Source organism: Metarhizium acridum, assembly GCF_019434415.1.
Source record: "Metarhizium acridum strain ARSEF 324 chromosome Unknown scaffold_1, whole genome shotgun sequence".
In the NCBI taxonomy this organism is placed as follows: Eukaryota; Fungi; Ascomycota; class Sordariomycetes; order Hypocreales; family Clavicipitaceae; genus Metarhizium; species Metarhizium acridum.
The window spans coordinates 4316622-4332652 of NW_027094015.1; the positions used below are offsets into that span (position 1 = coordinate 4316622).

The window sequence follows — 16031 nt, forward strand, 5'->3', positions numbered from 1 at the left end:
TAGACGCGTGAAGCTTAGCACCTTTGGAGCTCGAACAGAACCCATAATCCCACGGCAAGACGGTTGCCTCGCGTTCTTCTGCTGCGTTGCCAAATTTTATCAATGGTTCTTTGGTGGCTGGTGAGGTTATGTGCTCACACTGGTGACGAATCGAAATACAAGGCATGGCAGGGCATCGTCGTGAGCCATTTGGTGTTGTCATCCAGTTGAAGAGGCAGTCGTGGCCTACACTATGGCCACAAGGAAGATACACCACCACCTCTTTGGTTTGTGGTTCCCCTTTTCCAAAAAACTTGCCACAGATATAGCAGGTAAGGGGGCGCCTTTGGCTGTCCAAATTAGCGTCCGCTGTAGTCGCGATAGAGAATCTACAGTCAGAGCTATTTTCTTGGCCAGGTGTAGGCGTGATGATATCATCAGATGCAACTTCAGAGGTCTCGAATGTAAATCGGCCAACCGAGGGCTGCTGTATTTGCTCAGCATGGCTCGTCGTTGGTCGTCCGTAGGTGCTGACTACCGTCATATCTTGGCTGTCACTCGATCTCTGCTCGGAATTTCGAACCCTCAAAGGGCGAAATGTTGGCATGGCCGGGCGGCCCATTGCGAGGATTGGTGATTCTGGTTCTGGCAGCGAAGGCAGACGACCGGTAGCATTCGAACTAGTTACCTCATCATGCTCAATGGGTCGTCCGGTTAAAAGGGGTTCTTTGGGTTCCATGGATGCACGCCGTTGTAGCACCCAGCGCTCAAAATATTCCCTGCCATACTTCTCGCTTACCCGGCGGATGATATCCTTGACGCGGGGCATTTTGGACCCGGGAAAGAGTAAGAATGGGTGGACTGGAAATAAAGCGTTCATAGCGAGGCTGGGAGTGAAAATCTCTACGTATCAAATGATCTGGTCTGTATAAAGGAGAGAAAAGAGAGGTATTCTCCCCCAAAAAAAATGAGCGGCTATAGTTGATGGCGAGAGTGTAGTGGATGCATGGTGCGAAGGGAGTTTCGATGTTTTGATTTTCGGGACCAGTTGTTGAAATGCGGAATAAACAATATCAATTTTCTTTCGAATGTCGGGAAGGTGTATTCAGTTGATTTGCAGTATCAGATGCTAAATGTTCATCGAGGCTGCATTGTCATTCGAGAACTGGGGTGTAAGTTGCTCAAGTTCCCCCCATCTTCCCACTCCACTTGTGTATGTGCTTAAGTACGGAGTACCCGTCAGCGACTTTTATATGTAACTCAAGTACCCTAGGTACCTAAGGTATACTCCGTGAAGCAATTTGAAGGTCCAACCAAACATTGAACCCCACCACTGCTCCCATCGCACCTGCATCTAACCTTATCCTCACTCCTCGCGACACAGACCCCAAGATGCGGTTTCGCACAGAATTGAAGAACATACGCACGTTTGCAAGCATGTCCAACCATACACATTTTAAACCGCTTCCAAAACCGCTAACAATCTCCAGAACTCACGGCTGCTCTCTCATCCCTGGAAAAGATAGCCTGGGTCCGCCTCAGTGATGACACAGTCAGATTCACCGTCATCCCAGACATGGGATCACAAGTCTGGGCGTATGGACTCATCCTACGCCAAGTCATCTCACCTCGTTACTGACTCTCCCGTAGCTCGCTCGCAATGGATCTCATCTTCCAGGGCCACCACATCCAATCCGCGGAGTCCCACAACACCATCAACCTCGAACTTCCTCTTCAGCCGCTCCAGCGCGCACTCAAATCCGCTCTCAACAGCATATCCGCGTCCCTGCGGCTCACTAAAAAGGACGGTCTGCCAATTCTGTCCATGACCATCACGACAACCACGTCGAACGTGTCCTCAGCCGCAGTTAAATTGTCGTCCGAGGACCCCTTTGGCGATGACGTCTTTGAGCAGGAGCACCTCGAGACGTCACTACGCAGAGAGCACGAGAAGATTATCACACAGGACATACCCGTGCGTGTGCTGCACCCAGTGACCGTCGAGACAATCATGCAGCCAAGAGTGCGGGAACCAGATGTCCACATTCAATTGCCGCCGTTGCTGCAGCTCAAAGCTATATCAGATCGCTTCACAAAGCTAGCGCTTGACAGGGGCAAACTCTTCCAAGGCACCAAAATTGGAACTCAGTGCCAATATGCACGGGAGCTTGCGGCTGCGAATAGCCACTGAAACAACTGACATATGCAGCGTATGGTCCAATCTCGAAAATCCCGAATTGGACCCTCTGCAGCTAGAACGGCCTGTTGAAGAGCACCCTAGTACCAAGTTTCGCGAAGAGGGACCAGGTCGATGGGCCACGGTGCGTGTAGATGGCAGGGACTGGAGTAGAGTGCTAAGCGTGGGTCGACTGGAGGGTCGTGTCATTGCTTGCTTTGCAGATGACCATGCCTTGATCCTTTATGTTTATGTCCCGCATTATGATGATGCAACTGAGGACGAGTCTGTTGTTACCGTAAGTTCTCAAACAAACAAATCGGTCACTTTATCTAACTAGCTACAGTATTACGTACAATCATACAGCAGGTGACGAAGAACATATGTATAAGTTATATATCAACTAGAGTTGGGTAGGAAATGAGAACGACTACAGGGTCGTGCGTAATGGCTTTTTGAGGTTGTAACACGATATTTCTTGAAATGGTATTGTAATTGGCGTGATTACTACAGATCCGTAGTATGAAAAACAGAATATCTATAGTACATGAATGCTCAGTATTAATTCTATTGACAAAACGCCGTAATATGTGTGTGAACCCATCATATTGGTGCTCTGCAAACTTCATTTCAGGCTCGAGCCATCCTTTCCACATCGTATTACTCAACTATGAGACTACTTGGCCATAACATCGACATATCGACCGCTCTTTCGTGCCTTCTTCTGACCTGCTTTTCTTGGGCCAGGCGCACCGAGCAAGTCATCAATGCTGCTTGCGTTACTCATACTGGTCGCAGGCCTACTGGGCGGACCTGTAGACGGCGGTGCCGATGTCGTGTTGTTGCTAGATACCGACCGTGAGAGGCTTGCGGGAGGTGCCCCCATAGCAGAAGCACCAGTCAGGTTTTCCATAGACTGAGCAGTCGTTAACTTGCCCGCAGTAGATCGGAACGGCATGGGAGGAACGCTGGATCGTCCAGCAGCTGGAGGTGGAGTGCCAGGTGCCCCAGGAGGGGGGGTGCCGCTTAGAGGGCGAGGAGCACCCCGTGGTGGTGGCGGGGCGGCCTTCTTGGTCTCGATGTTCTCGGCACCTGGCTTTTTGTTGATCCAACGCTTTAAATCTGGATCATAAACGAAGCTGCTCTGTTCACCAAGTTTGGCCTTGATGGCTTTGCCTGGCTGAGCTTCGCCAATGTTGCCTTCGGGTTTCTTGCCACCCCCGAACCAGCCTCCAAAACCCCATCCCTTTTTGACACTGGTTGTTGAAGCTGCTCGCTTGGCTTTATAATTATTAGAAATCTTGATGCACGATAAACAATGGACACTTGGCACTCACCATCCTCTTCTGCCGCTTTGCGGAACAGTTCCTCATTCTCTCGGTCTTTTTCCGCTTTCGACTTCTCCTGTGGTTGCCTTAGTGCGGGGATATCCTCATCGTCATCTTCCATAAAGCTTTTCTTCTTGGGCTTGCGTGCGTCATCACCCTCAACATGGGCCTGGTATGATGGGGCCTCATAATCATATGGCTGGAACGAAGGTGGCTCATATCCGCTGCTGTCACCCGTCCCTTGAGCATCACTCCTAACGGGATCTGGGACCGTTTGTGGAGGTTCGTAACCGTAAGATGGCGGCTGGTAACCTTGGTCGGCGTCATCAGCTCCAGGCTGGGGTTGAATATTTGGTGGCTCTTGAAGACTGTACGGCCGGTACCCGGCAGAGGTTGGAGCCTGGACGGCAGGGGCTGGCTGCTGTTGAGCATGGGGGGCAACTGCCTCGACAGGCTGGTGACTAGGAGGTACAGCGGCTCGAGGATAACCCACGGGCTGGTATCCACCAGTTAGAGGTTGTGCAGGCGGTACGCCTGAGTAACTTGCCTCGGACGGGTTGGGGGCGTATCTTTGGGCGCTGCTTGTCGGATTGGGCAGTGGCACATGCTGCCCCTGCGCGGCTTGAGCAAATGGATTGACGTGGGCGGTAGGGAATTGGGCCGTTGGTGCCGGGGCGTATCGAGATGCGGCGGCACCAGCTGCAGGCGGTGCAGAAGAAGACGGAAAGCTTGGAGAGGAGGCATAGACATCAAAATTGGAAGTCGATGGCGGTCTCGAATTGTTCGGTGAAGAAGCGATACGAGCAAATGGTCCGTTATCACCATCTGACCCAGCTTGGCCATTGCCGTCCTCATCTCCGGAGACGAACTTGTTGAATCGGTTCCACATGCTATCAGATACCTTGCCCATCGTAGGCTTAGAGATCCAGGACGAGGATGCTTCCTTGGGTGCCTGTTTCAACCTTGCCAAGAAATCTTCCACGGAGCCTTCAAGAATGGGGTGGTGGTAGGCAGACCTGCGTGTCTGGGAAACAATGGCCGAAGCAATCGCATCACAGTACTGCAGAGCCCTATCGCGGTAGCCGTACTCAGCAAGTGTTACGGCATGCTGAAGTTTGTAAGCCGCAAGATGAGGTGCTCCCGCAGTTGCTGTAACACCTCCAGCCAGAGTCAATCCATACTCATAGACTTCACTGAGCTGCAAGGCTTCAGTCTCCTTGGCAAATTGGTCCGACTGCTTGTGATGATCCGAACCTAGCAGGACAAAGTCTGCCTTTGGGTCATCCAGCCCGCCAAAAACTGATAGCTGCCGGCTAAAAATGAAGCAGATATGTGCCGCTTCGGCTCGTCCGTAGCTAGACAACAGCTTACCCAGAGCATTCAGCCCTCGAACATCGTCATTGCTGCGGTTGCTCAATACGAGGGTCAAGGTTTCACGCCACTTGTCGAGGCCTTCCATAGCGTCTTTGGTAGGGCCAGAAGAATTCTCAGTAGACACAAGCTGCAATCCTGCGCGGGCATGAGAAGGCACAAGCTCATCAACACAGTCATCATAATTGCCAGACAAAACCTTGTATAGAGCGGCAAGAGACTCATTGTTGTGGCCTGGGTAGTTGACTTCCTTGCGCACAAATTCTTGCGCAACCCGTTTATACAGATCTGAGGAGACGGTCTGAGAAATGATCATGGCATGGCCCCAGAGGCGCTTGTCCACAGCAGCCCAAACAGCAGTCTCACGATCCCCCTTGAGCAAGTCTAGGCGAATCTTTTCAATAGCTCCCGAGTCCACTCCATCTGCCTGCATCGAGGTAACTGCGGTCGTGGTATCTGCCGCTGTAAAAAGCGGTGCACCCTCACTTTGCATCCCAGCGGTCTCCGGGATCAAGACCTGTCGAACTGCCTTGTCCACAGTTGGACTACCCTCAAGCACACCATCATGTTCGACGAAGACTCTCAAAAGCTTCCACAGCAAGAGTCGCTCGATGGAGCGTTTCTCCTCCAGGGACAGATGAGAGTGGAAAGTGACATCCGGAAGCTCCTTTTCCATGAATTCAATACCAGCAGAGAGCCATGAAATTGCCTCCTTCTTCTTGGACTTTCCCTTTAAAGGGCCAGGAAATTTGGCCAGGTGATCCTGAAGAGGGTCCAGATCCTTAATATTCTGGACCTTGATTTCACCCACTGTACGTACAGTAACTGGCGTGGTTTGTCCTATAGCGTAGCGAGGAATGCTCCTGGGGAATATTGTTACAAATGTTCCACCGACTCCCCAAGACATGACCGGAGCTCCCTTCCACCTCTCCAGGGGATCGTGCTCTCTACCATCGGTAGGTGGCAACAAATTGGTAAGTGACTGGCCGCGAGCGCGGGTGATGGGAGCATACGCAGATTGGGCAGGTTTCGCCATCGCAGGCGCTGTCGATGCGTGAGAGGATGAAGGGCGAGGGCCGGATTCCGATGATTTGCTGCCCTTTCTACCAACGTTTTGCATAGCACCAGGGGAGTGTGTTTGGGCGCGCGGAGGGGGTGCAAACGAGGCTTGAGCAGACGATGTTACTGGTTGGGGTGCGTAAGAGTTGGTTCTCTTGGTGGGCGAAAGAGCAGCGGCGGGCCCGTTAGTAGCAGAGGGTAATGAAGGTGTGTAACGAGCTGTACACACTGGTGAAGCTGGGCTATATCGCGACTCGGCAATATCAGCAGCGGCCGCATGGTTGGCACTGACAGATCGATTTCCAGGAGACACGGCCTCCTCGTCTTCCTCCTCATCCACCTCTCGAGTTGGAGGCAAGGATGAGACACGATTTAACCTTGGTTCAAACGATGAGCTTGTTCGACGATCATGATGCTGCCCGTCAGTAGTACCGCTACTCTCAAAGTGTGCCAATGGGCTCGAGGTTCGTGGCAAGTGAGGAAGGTTGTGTGAAGGACCAGTGCCATATGAGCTATTCGGGCGTGATCCAGCAGATGGTGCTGGCGAATACCGGCTTGATAGGGAAACACCGCCACCTTGCTGAGCTGCCGGTGCGGGCGAGTATCGAGAAGAACTGCTCGATGGAGGTGTGACGGATGGAGATTGGGATTGAAGAGTGGAAAAGGGGTTCACCCTTGGAGGAGCAACTAAGCCGGCCATACCAGGTGTTGTCTGGGTCTCCCCGGCCGAGTGTTGGGCGGTTGGCGGCTGGTTTGCTGTCGGGGCCAAAGCAGGGACAGTTCGTGATGCTGGCGGAGGTCCATGTTGCGGCGGTCCCGGTGCGTACTGACCTGGCGAAGGTGCTCGTTGACTCTGTCTTGAAGCCGGTCTGGGCTTGGATGGTAATGGCAGTTCCTCGAAGAAGCTGCCTTTGGGCGCAGAGCCGGGGCCGGTGTTTTCTCAGTCGTTTCGGGGCCCAGACCCAGAGGGGGTTGACCAGCCAATGCCGGAGGCGCTGATGAAGCCGGCAACGCGGACGCAGCAGGAGTCGCCGGCCCTGGCGAATACATGCTGGCACTTCTGGGAGGCGGCGGAGCTCTTTCGGGCGGAATATGTTGAAGACTTGGACGCTTTCGTGGCTTCACAGTTTTGGTGACCAGATCCGTGGGCAAATCGTAAGGTGAAGCATACCCGGCCTTGGATTTATCCGCAAAGCTCTGGGCTTTGGTAGCTTCAGGTTGCGGCAGTGCTGGTGTTTGTCCATAATGGACAGGAGTACCACTGTATGGTATCACTGAGGGATACTGGGCGGAGACAGCTGCGGCAGCTGTCGCGTTGTAGGGCGTTGATTGATGAGCTGCGGAATTAATGGAGGCGTAAGGGTTCGTCGCCGGCTTTTGAGGTTGTGACGTTTGAAGGGCAGGCGCAGTTTCGTCCAATACATCATCCAGAAGGCCTTCATCGTCACTGCCTAGAAAGGCCGCCGCATCAATATCCGTGTTCTCTACCGTTGGGTCGTCTAGAAGGAAATCATCGTTGTCGTTCCCCCCAAAGGCCTCCTCCCACTTGGATGCCAAGTCATCGATTGCTGACGCCGGCTCGGCTGTCTCTGAAATGCCAAGTGCAACTCCTTCCGCAGACTCATCAGCATGTTCTTCGATAGTCTCCTCTTCGACTGTGCTCTGGCGAGTGAATGTGCCAGCGTCATCCATAGCTGCCATGACGTGCATTGTAGATTTCCGCTCCAAAGGCTTTGTGTTGCTGTCCCAGTCATTCTTCTGAACCTGAGAAAAGAAGTCATCCTCATTTGCCTCCTCGTCTGCAAACAGGTCGGATTTAGCTTCTGAAGCTTCGCCCTCCGCTTCGCGCCGTGGAATCAATGGTATCCCTTCTTCAAATCGTGACGCTGCAGCAGTGGTGGTAACATCTGCAATTTCGCCGCCAATGGATCGTGATGGCGCGTGGTTACGTCGGGTGGCCACATGTCTATGCCAGGACGCGGAGCTATCGCCTTCGGGGCTTTGCATCATGTATTCGTCTTTCTCAAGTTCAGCTTCCCTTTCGTTCTCTTCCATAACATCGAGAGCCTGGTTAGAAGGGAGAGGCAGGGCGTGGTTGGGTTCGGAGACGGAAGAAATGGGGGGCACAACAGGGAATGAGTTCGTCCTATCCGATGGCGGCATGAAGCCGAACGTGTCAGTGTCGGATCGACCGAGGATCCATTCCCCATCATCATCGTCGCCGAAAGTGATCTCATGGGAGACAGTACGAGCAAAGGACATAGAGCTAGAGTGCTGAGCCATGGTCGAAGAAGGCCCCTTGGCTACATGTTTCGTTTCTTTGGCTTCGTTTACGTCCGGTCGAGCGTGCTCTTTGTTCAGCGCTTCGCAAGCAAGAGCCCCATCGGCGTGGTCCTCCTGGGAGGAATGCTTAGGTTTCTTTCCAGAAGGACTGTGTTCCCGTTGGTCGGAGAGCAGTTTTGCGCCACCGTCCCCATCATCACCATTGGTCAGCCATGCGATGGCAGCATCTTCTGACTTTTGCTGTTCTTCATGGGTGTGAGTTTCGGCCAAACCGAGCACTTCTGCCGCTTCGGTGGGTTGTAAAGGGCGTGTTGACTGTGCAGGATCGATGAGCTTCGATGGTTCGGTGTCTTCTGGTATGAGCCAAGCGTTGGCTTCGTCCTCGTTTTCATGCTCGTTGTCGAACCATGATTCAGTGGCATCGTGCTCTTCGGATTGAGTGGGTTGACGCGCTGTATTGCTATCAATGGAGGAAGCCGCTTCGGACTTGTCACTCGGCACAACAACATCAGCAGCGCTATTAGGCCTCATGGCCGGGTGCCATGGACCGGCTGGCTCTGCGGCCATGGTTCAAGTGCGATGAACAGGCGCGAGGAACAGGACGCGGCGGATTAGAACGAATACATTCAGGAATTCTAATTCATCAGCATCAACAATGCCTGGGCATTTGGTGAGGCGGATAAAGGTGACACTGAGTCACCGATGTCCTGCGCAGCCAAGAGCCTGGGGCGAAGGGTGCGCGTGATGGTGGATGTGAGACGGAGAGAACATACACGAGCGGAAAATAATAGAATCAAAATGCACACGATTTCCTTATGTCGATTTCCGGTTCGCCATACCAAAAGGAGTTGCTAGAATCGAAATTCGGGGGTATCGAATGTGAGATGGCGGCAATGTGAGGTGAAGGCAGTATTGGAGAGGGAGAAAGGTGGTGACGTGAGATGGGTGACTTGATGCAAGCTGGCATTTAGTTCGTTGTAGTTAGTTACAGGGCCGATGGACTTTGCACACTAACTTGGCAGTCAGGAGAGCTGCCTGTTGGTGGAGCCACAAGGCGGACTTGCAGCTAATCAACCTTGCAAACCAGCACTCAAGTCTGGTTACTGCGTACTTAAGTAAGCTGTGGGGAATGAAAGATTTGACGGGACAGGACCATGACCTCCTTTTGCTCTCAACAATCGCCTGTAAGAGTTTATACTGCATTGGGGTGTGCGTACTCGAATGGTCGATTTGGGATTAAGGTTACGGTGATATGCTGTGATGATGATACGAGACGTTTCTCAACCTAAAATTCACCATGAGACATGAGGCCTGGCTATGGCTGGCCGAGTATGAAAATTGAGAAATGAAAACTCTCCCCAGTGGAAAGACCAATGTCCCAACCTGCACTGCAACTATTTATTCCGTGTTTGTTTCTACTTTCGTGTTGTACTTTGGCCGTTTGAAAGCCATATAGATTTCGTCAACGTTTTCCCTCCCGTCAGGGCTACATTCTCACGATGGGAGCGAACGAAGACCAAGCTAAAGCATCAATAGAAAGCGATATCGAGTCCAAACGCTCCAAGAAGTCATTAATCGCAACGCCCACGGCATCTGTCAAGTCGAGGTCGGTCAGCTGTGTAGGGTAGCTAGGGTTGTCAGTAAATGCCCACTCAAGCTTGAAGAGTGCATGCATGCAGCTAAAAATGAACCCCTGGCGTCCGCAGCCTTGGACACATGTCAACTGGTACGTACGCAGAGTAAGGTTACGTGTACGTAGCTTAAACTTCAGACGACTCTATTTCCCTTCTTCTCTGCATCGCACATTGTCGCTCGAATAACTGCAGACTGGCACTCGCTTAACCATTCCTTTCTGATTTGCAGACAATGCGCCAAGAATCGTACGCTAGTTTTTCTTGATCAGCATTTTCGACTCCGCGTCTGACAGGATAAACTGGCGCCTCGCAGCGCAGCATGATCATCCGAGCAACGCTAAAGACGCCAGCGCATCACGCACAGTTCGCAAAAATTATACAAGAAGCCCCAACATATTTTTTCCTGAATTTCGGGCTGGAAACGTTGATGCGGCATGCCTTCGACACCTCCGTACAGACCACCCGAGCGCCCCGAATCTCCCACGCATGACTCCGACTCCGACCTAGATCTCGACGTCCACGAGCTGGACCCCATCTCAACGGAGAACATCAGAGGATCAAATCGAGACCAACCTTCCGGCTCATCTGAATCAAAGCCGTCAAGAATAGCTCTCCGGAACTTGCGTATGGGAGGTTTGCGACGTGCTAACAAACGCGGCGGCCGCGGATATGGCGAGCTCGGCCAGAATCGAGATGACTTCGACGAACATACTCGTAGACTGCTAGACGAGCATGATGGAGCTGGAGGCAGCCATGACGATGATGATGCTCCTCTCCTTGGCGGCCATCAGATGTCTCACAGTCGGCGGCTGTCCATGTCAAGCATACGGCTCCCCAGCTTCTTGTCTGGAAACAAGCCCCCCCAACATGGAGACGATGATGCTGTAGATGAGCAAGATGATGATGATCCTTCGGCTTCAAGACATGTCGCCGTTGGATCTATTCAGTCAACCCGATTCCCGGCCAATGTCGTTTCCAATGCTAAATATACAGCGCTGACTTTTCTTCCCGTTACCCTGTATAATGAGTTTTCTTTCTTCTTTAACATGTACTTTCTTCTAGTCGCCTTGTCGCAAGCAATACCTGCTCTTCGAATTGGTTATTTGTCCACCTATATAGCGCCGCTTGCTTTCGTTCTTTGCATCACCATGGGGAAGGAGGCGTACGACGACATTGAGAGGCGGCGGAGAGACAATGAGGCCAACTCCGAAGAATACCGAGTGCTGACGTTTTCTGATCCCGAGCTACGACTTGCATCAAGTAAACCACCCCGTCGACCGCTCAAATCTGATCTATTGAACAAGAGGGGGGCAAGAAGGCAGAGGGGATCTCGGCACGACTTAACCGATATTCAGGAGGAAGATAACACCCACCACCCTTCGTCTTTCGTTCAAGAAGAGATGCGCAAATCCAAAGATCTGAAAGTTGGCGACGTTCTCAAACTCAGCAAAGGACAACGGGTGCCGGCCGATGTGGTCATATTACAATGCTACAATGTGGAGGGACCTACCTCATCAACCCCTACCAAGGAGCCATCGGAAGAGGAGACCCTCTTTGCTTTTAGCGAAAATGAGCCCGATGGAAAGGGAAAAGAGCCAGAAATAGAGATACAGAAGGATGAGGGCGATGCCGGTGGAGGCTCTGGAGAGACCTTTATTAGAACCGACCAACTCGATGGTGAGACAGACTGGAAGCTGAGGCTGGCCTCGGCTCTGACGCAGAGTATCGCCCCCGAGGAGTTTGTGCGATTGAGAGTTATAGGGGGGAAGCCTGACAAGAAGGTCGGCGAGTTTGTGGGCACTGTTGAACTGTTCCCTACGAGACAAGATGCGACGAGCCACCACTCGATGTTGAAGCATGACGGTAATTCGAAGTCGGCACCTCTATCAATTGATAATACGGCTTGGGCCAACACAATCATTGCCTCTCAAGGAACCACCCTGGCAGTGATCTTGTATACTGGGCCACAGACAAGGTCTGCGTTGTCGACGTCCCCGTCTCGATCCAAGACTGGTCTTCTCGAATACGAAATCAATTCACTTACCAAGATCTTGTGCGCTCTCACCTTGGCATTGTCGGTGGTTCTTGTTGCTCTGGAAGGGTTTGAAAATACAACAGGCAACGTGTGGTACATCAAAATCATGCGCTTTCTGGTTTTGTTCTCAACCATTGTTCCTATTAGTTTGCGGGTCAACCTCGACATGGGCAAGAGCGCGTATTCAAGGTTCATTCAACGCGATCCGGGAATTCCAGGCGCTGTTGTACGAACCAGCACCATACCCGAGGACCTGGGAAGAATTGAGTATTTGCTTAGCGACAAAACAGGCACTTTGACGCAGAACGACATGGAGATGAAGAAAGTCCACGTCGGGACTGTGTCTTATGCTAATGAGGCAATGGATGAGGTCAAATCATACGTTCGTCAAGGATTCCACATTCAGCCTACAACAGACCCATCGTCACGGACTGTCCTCATTACGCCATCCTCAACCTTCTCGAGTACCGTCAATGTGGGCGCTACTCGCACACGACGTGAGATTGGAGCACGCGTGCGGGACGTGGTTCTCGCTCTGGCCCTGTGCCACAATGTCACTCCTACCGTTGATATTGAGGATGACAAAGAAATCACATCGTACCAGGCATCATCACCCGATGAGATCGCCATTGTCAAATGGACAGAGTCGGTCGGACTGAAGTTGGCATACCGCGACAGAAAGGGCATGACGCTTGAATCAACAGAAACAGGACGACCAGTGGTCCGTGTTCGTATTCTCGATGTGTTCCCATTTACATCTGATGGCAAGCGCATGGGCATTATTGTCCACTTCCACGACGACGTGAAGAATGTTAATCTAAGCCTGAGCTCTGGGGAGATTTGGTTCTATCAAAAGGGCGCTGATACAGTCATGGGCACGATAGTCGCCGCCAACGATTGGCTGGATGAGGAGACGGCCAATATGGCTAGAGAGGGACTGCGAACACTGGTTGTTGGTCGGAAGAAGCTGTCGTACCAGCAGTATCAAGAGTTCTCATCCAAGTACCAAGAGGCTTCCATGTCCATTGCAAATCGCGATGCTGGCATTCAACGCGTCATATCGCACCACCTCGAAAATCATCTCGAACTGCTCGGTGTCACTGGTGTGGAGGACAAGTTACAAAAAGATGTCAAGCCGTCACTAGAGCTTCTTCGCAATGCTGGTATCAAAATTTGGATGTTGACAGGAGACAAGGTAGAAACAGCTCGTTGTGTGGCCGTTAGCTCCAAGCTGGTTGCACGCGGCCAGTACATCTACACCGTCGCTAAACTCAAGCGCAAGGACGGCGCTCAGGAACATCTCGATTTCCTGCGTGGCAAAACAGACGCATGTCTCCTCATTGATGGCGAAAGTCTTCAGCTCCTGCTGACTCATTTCCGAATCGAATTCATTTCCGTTGCCGTGCAGCTTCCCACTGTGGTAGCATGTCGATGCTCGCCCACACAAAAAGCTGAGGTTGCTAAGCTCATCAAGGAATACACCAAGAAGAGAGTCTGTTGCATCGGAGACGGAGGCAACGACGTGTCGATGATTCAAGCAGCAGACGTGGGTGTTGGTATTGTCGGCAAGGAGGGTCGCCAGGCGAGTTTGGCTGCCGACTTCTCAATTGGACAATTTTATCATTTGGTCAAGCTACTCGTGTGGCATGGGCGGAACAGTTATAAAAGGAGTGCTAAGCTGGCGCAGTTTGTTATCCATCGTGGTCTGATTATAGCGGTGTGTCAGACCATGTACAGTATTGCCAGGAAATTTGAACCCGAAGGCTTATACAAGGTGTGCATTATTCTTCCATCTCTGACCTGACGATACATGCTGACCAAGTTCAGGACTGGCTCCTCGTTGGCTATGCAACCATCTACACCGCTGCTCCGGTTCTGTCCCTTGTCCTTGACAAGGATGTCGACGAAAACTTGGCCAACCTATACCCGGAACTGTACAAGGAACTCACCGAGGGTCGGTCCCTCTCATACCGCACCTTTTTCGTATGGGTCTTCGTGTCCATCTACCAAGGCGGTATGATCCAGGGCTTGTCGCAGATTCTGACCGAAGTAGACGGGCCGAAGATGGTAGCTGTGAGTTATACTGTGCTGGTGTTGAATGAGCTCATTATGGTTGCCATTGAGATCACCACGTGGCATCCGGTCATGATCTTGAGTATTCTGGGTACTTTTTTGGTATTTGTTGGCAGTATCCCGTTCTTGGGAGGATACTTTGATCTCAGTTTCGTCATTACTTGGTACGTTCCGTTAAGCTCACTTCGCCAACTCCGTATGCCTGGGTTGCTAATGTGATTGTAGGGGATTTGCATGGCGCATCCTTTCTATTGGAGCCATATCCTTGATCCCTCCATATGCAGGGAAACTGATCACGAGGGCGATCAAGCCGCCATCGTACAGGAAAGTGCAGAATCGGTAGGCGATGTTAGTGCGCATTTGTGGGCGTTTGGGTTTCGATGCATTAGCGTTATTGGAGCTCAATATACTCTTTGGCTTGACTTGCAGTGCTAGGTGACTCATGTTCCATAATGTACACGCTGTATTCGACTTGTCTGTAATTGTTACGGATGGCTACGTTGTATTTGAGGCGCCACGTGTTGTCTGTTCCAGTGATGAATTATCACAGCTTCAAAACAAGCCAATCGTTTGCCAAAACAGGATTCTTCTTCTGCAACACACCGGCAACACCGCCTACTGTCCCCTGCGTCAGTGTTCCCCCGATCCATTTCTTATGTCCAGCGTAATGTGCAATGAACCCATCTGGGCCGGAAACCATGAGCAGATTCTTTCCGGGCTTATCGGCAGGAGAACACTGACACTTGGTACCGGCATCTTCAAACTCAGACGCTCGTACATGGAGGCGTTGGTCGTGGAGTTGGCATCCTGGACCAGGCAGTGTACGCCCACCACTAGCCAGAGCGTCTCCAATGTCTCTTTCTGTGAAGTGTGTGCGTTCCTCGTCCACGGCCACGCGGACCGCAAGTCGTTCGCCGTACTTGGCCTTCATCTGCGCGAGCTGTTTCCCCATTGCACTCGGTTCTTCCACCTCGGCCGTCAACTCAGTCGGCGCCGCGGCGCTCCAAAAGTTCCACCACGGCCTTGCAGAACCGCTTTGACAACATCGTTGCAGCTCTTCCCTTTTCCGCACGGCCCATAGCAACTCTACGCTTGCGGTGGTGTCTCTCTCCAAAACGGCCTTGGCAACCTGCATACCGGGAACTACACCGGTGCCCCCCGCAAGGAACACCACATTCTTCTGCTCTCCTAGCCTTTTCAAAACATCAAACCCCGTGTGCGGCCCTCGGAGGAAGACGTCCCGCCCTACACCGAGCCTATTTAGATAATTAGACATTTCTCCACCTCCTACAGCGCGAATGTAGAAACGGAGGGTGCCGTCTTGGGTGTTTTCCCCGTCTGCTGGCGGCAGAGGAGTGTAGTGCCGGGCGATTTGGACCTCGGGCTGCTTGAACTCGACTGACCAAAGGGGATACTTCCACTCCTTTGAGTTGGGGAGCAAGTATGGCAGCGAAGGGTCATGTTGGTGCGGCGAAATGGTGAAGATGACCGAGGTGGGGGAGATGGGCTGGCGAGAGGTGATGGTGTAGGGGATGAATGAATCGCTATTGAGGGTTTTGTGGCTCGTCGGCGTGAGGACGTAGTATGTCGCTACGCCCATGAGACTGATGGCGATGAAAATGGATGGAAATGCACGAGCTTCCTTGTGCGTGTGAGTGGTGCAAAGGAAGCGTTTGGGTTTTCGCGATATTGAGGCGCATGGTTGACTGGAGCTGTATTTCGGTGCCCATTTGCAAGAGGGCCGCAAGATAGTGCGGAGTGGCGCTGCCATGCTGTGAGAGGTAACAGACAAGAGACAAAGCGAATCCAGACCAAGGAAAGAAGCGAGATGATAATCTCCAACAGAAACAAAAACCTTATTTGTACATTATGTTGTCGTAGTGTAGTTTCTCTTTTTGGTTGAGATCCAGATCCAAGTGTGGACAGGTGAAGCTCGCGATATCCTCGGTAGTCACGTGCATCAACCAAATACTCTATTTCGAAACACCAAACCAAGAAACGAAATATCCTGTATTTCATTCAAGTCGCCCGATATTAAAGTAAGAGGGTTGAAAAATCTAATGTACAAATTCTACGGAGCAGTCTACACGTCA

General features: G+C 51.9%; 5 protein-coding genes across 5 annotated transcripts; 2 read left to right on the forward strand and 3 right to left on the reverse strand.

Annotated features, from left to right (window-relative positions):
* Positions 1 to 1112: 1112 nt before the first annotated feature.
* hus1 (Checkpoint protein hus1) lies at positions 1113 to 9127 on the forward strand (the record flags this gene model as incomplete). Its single annotated transcript, XM_066116671.1, has 4 exons — positions 1113 to 1192; positions 1287 to 1414; positions 1470 to 1575; positions 1630 to 9127. The coding sequence occupies 4 exons, from the start codon at positions 1113 to 1115 to the stop codon at positions 2168 to 2170; spliced, it is 855 nt and encodes a 284-aa protein (XP_065978557.1). The 3' UTR covers positions 2171 to 9127.
* SEC16_1 (vesicle coat component) lies at positions 2832 to 5890 on the reverse strand (the record flags this gene model as incomplete). Its single annotated transcript, XM_007812083.2, has 2 exons — positions 2832 to 3436; positions 3493 to 5890. 2 exons carry the CDS (start codon positions 5888 to 5890, stop codon positions 2832 to 2834), a joined length of 3003 nt encoding a protein of 1000 aa, XP_007810274.2.
* Positions 6601 to 8763, reverse strand: SEC16_2 (vesicle coat component; the record flags this gene model as incomplete). The annotated part of the gene is made up of 1 exon (XM_066116672.1): positions 6601 to 8763. The coding sequence occupies one exon, from the start codon at positions 8761 to 8763 to the stop codon at positions 6601 to 6603; it is 2163 nt and encodes a 720-aa protein (XP_065978558.1).
* Positions 9128 to 9929: 802 nt separating the features above from the next.
* Positions 9930 to 15827, forward strand: NEO1 (putative aminophospholipid-translocase). Its single transcript, XM_007812082.2, has 3 exons — positions 9930 to 13639; positions 13693 to 14102; positions 14164 to 15827. Exons 1-3 carry the CDS (start codon positions 10265 to 10267, stop codon positions 14279 to 14281), a joined length of 3903 nt encoding a protein of 1300 aa, XP_007810273.2. The 5' UTR covers positions 9930 to 10264; the 3' UTR covers positions 14282 to 15827.
* CYC2_1 (mitochondrial peripheral inner membrane protein) lies at positions 14483 to 15709 on the reverse strand (the record flags this gene model as incomplete). The annotated part of the gene is made up of 1 exon (XM_066116673.1): positions 14483 to 15709. One exon carries the CDS (start codon positions 15707 to 15709, stop codon positions 14483 to 14485), a length of 1227 nt encoding a protein of 408 aa, XP_065978559.1.
* Positions 15828 to 16031: the final 204 nt, after the last annotated feature.

Excerpts from the sequence above, each read along its gene's own strand:
- NEO1 (XM_007812082.2), top strand. The coding sequence starts at position 10,265 with ATGCCTTCGACACCTCCGTACAGACCACCCGAGCGCCCCGAATCTCCC. Across the intron at positions 13,640-13,692 it reads AACCCGAAGGCTTATACAAG|GACTGGCTCCTCGTTGGCTA; the intron begins GTGTGCATTATT and ends GACCAAGTTCAG. Across the intron at positions 14,103-14,163 it reads CTCAGTTTCGTCATTACTTG|GGGATTTGCATGGCGCATCC; the intron begins GTACGTTCCGTT and ends ATGTGATTGTAG.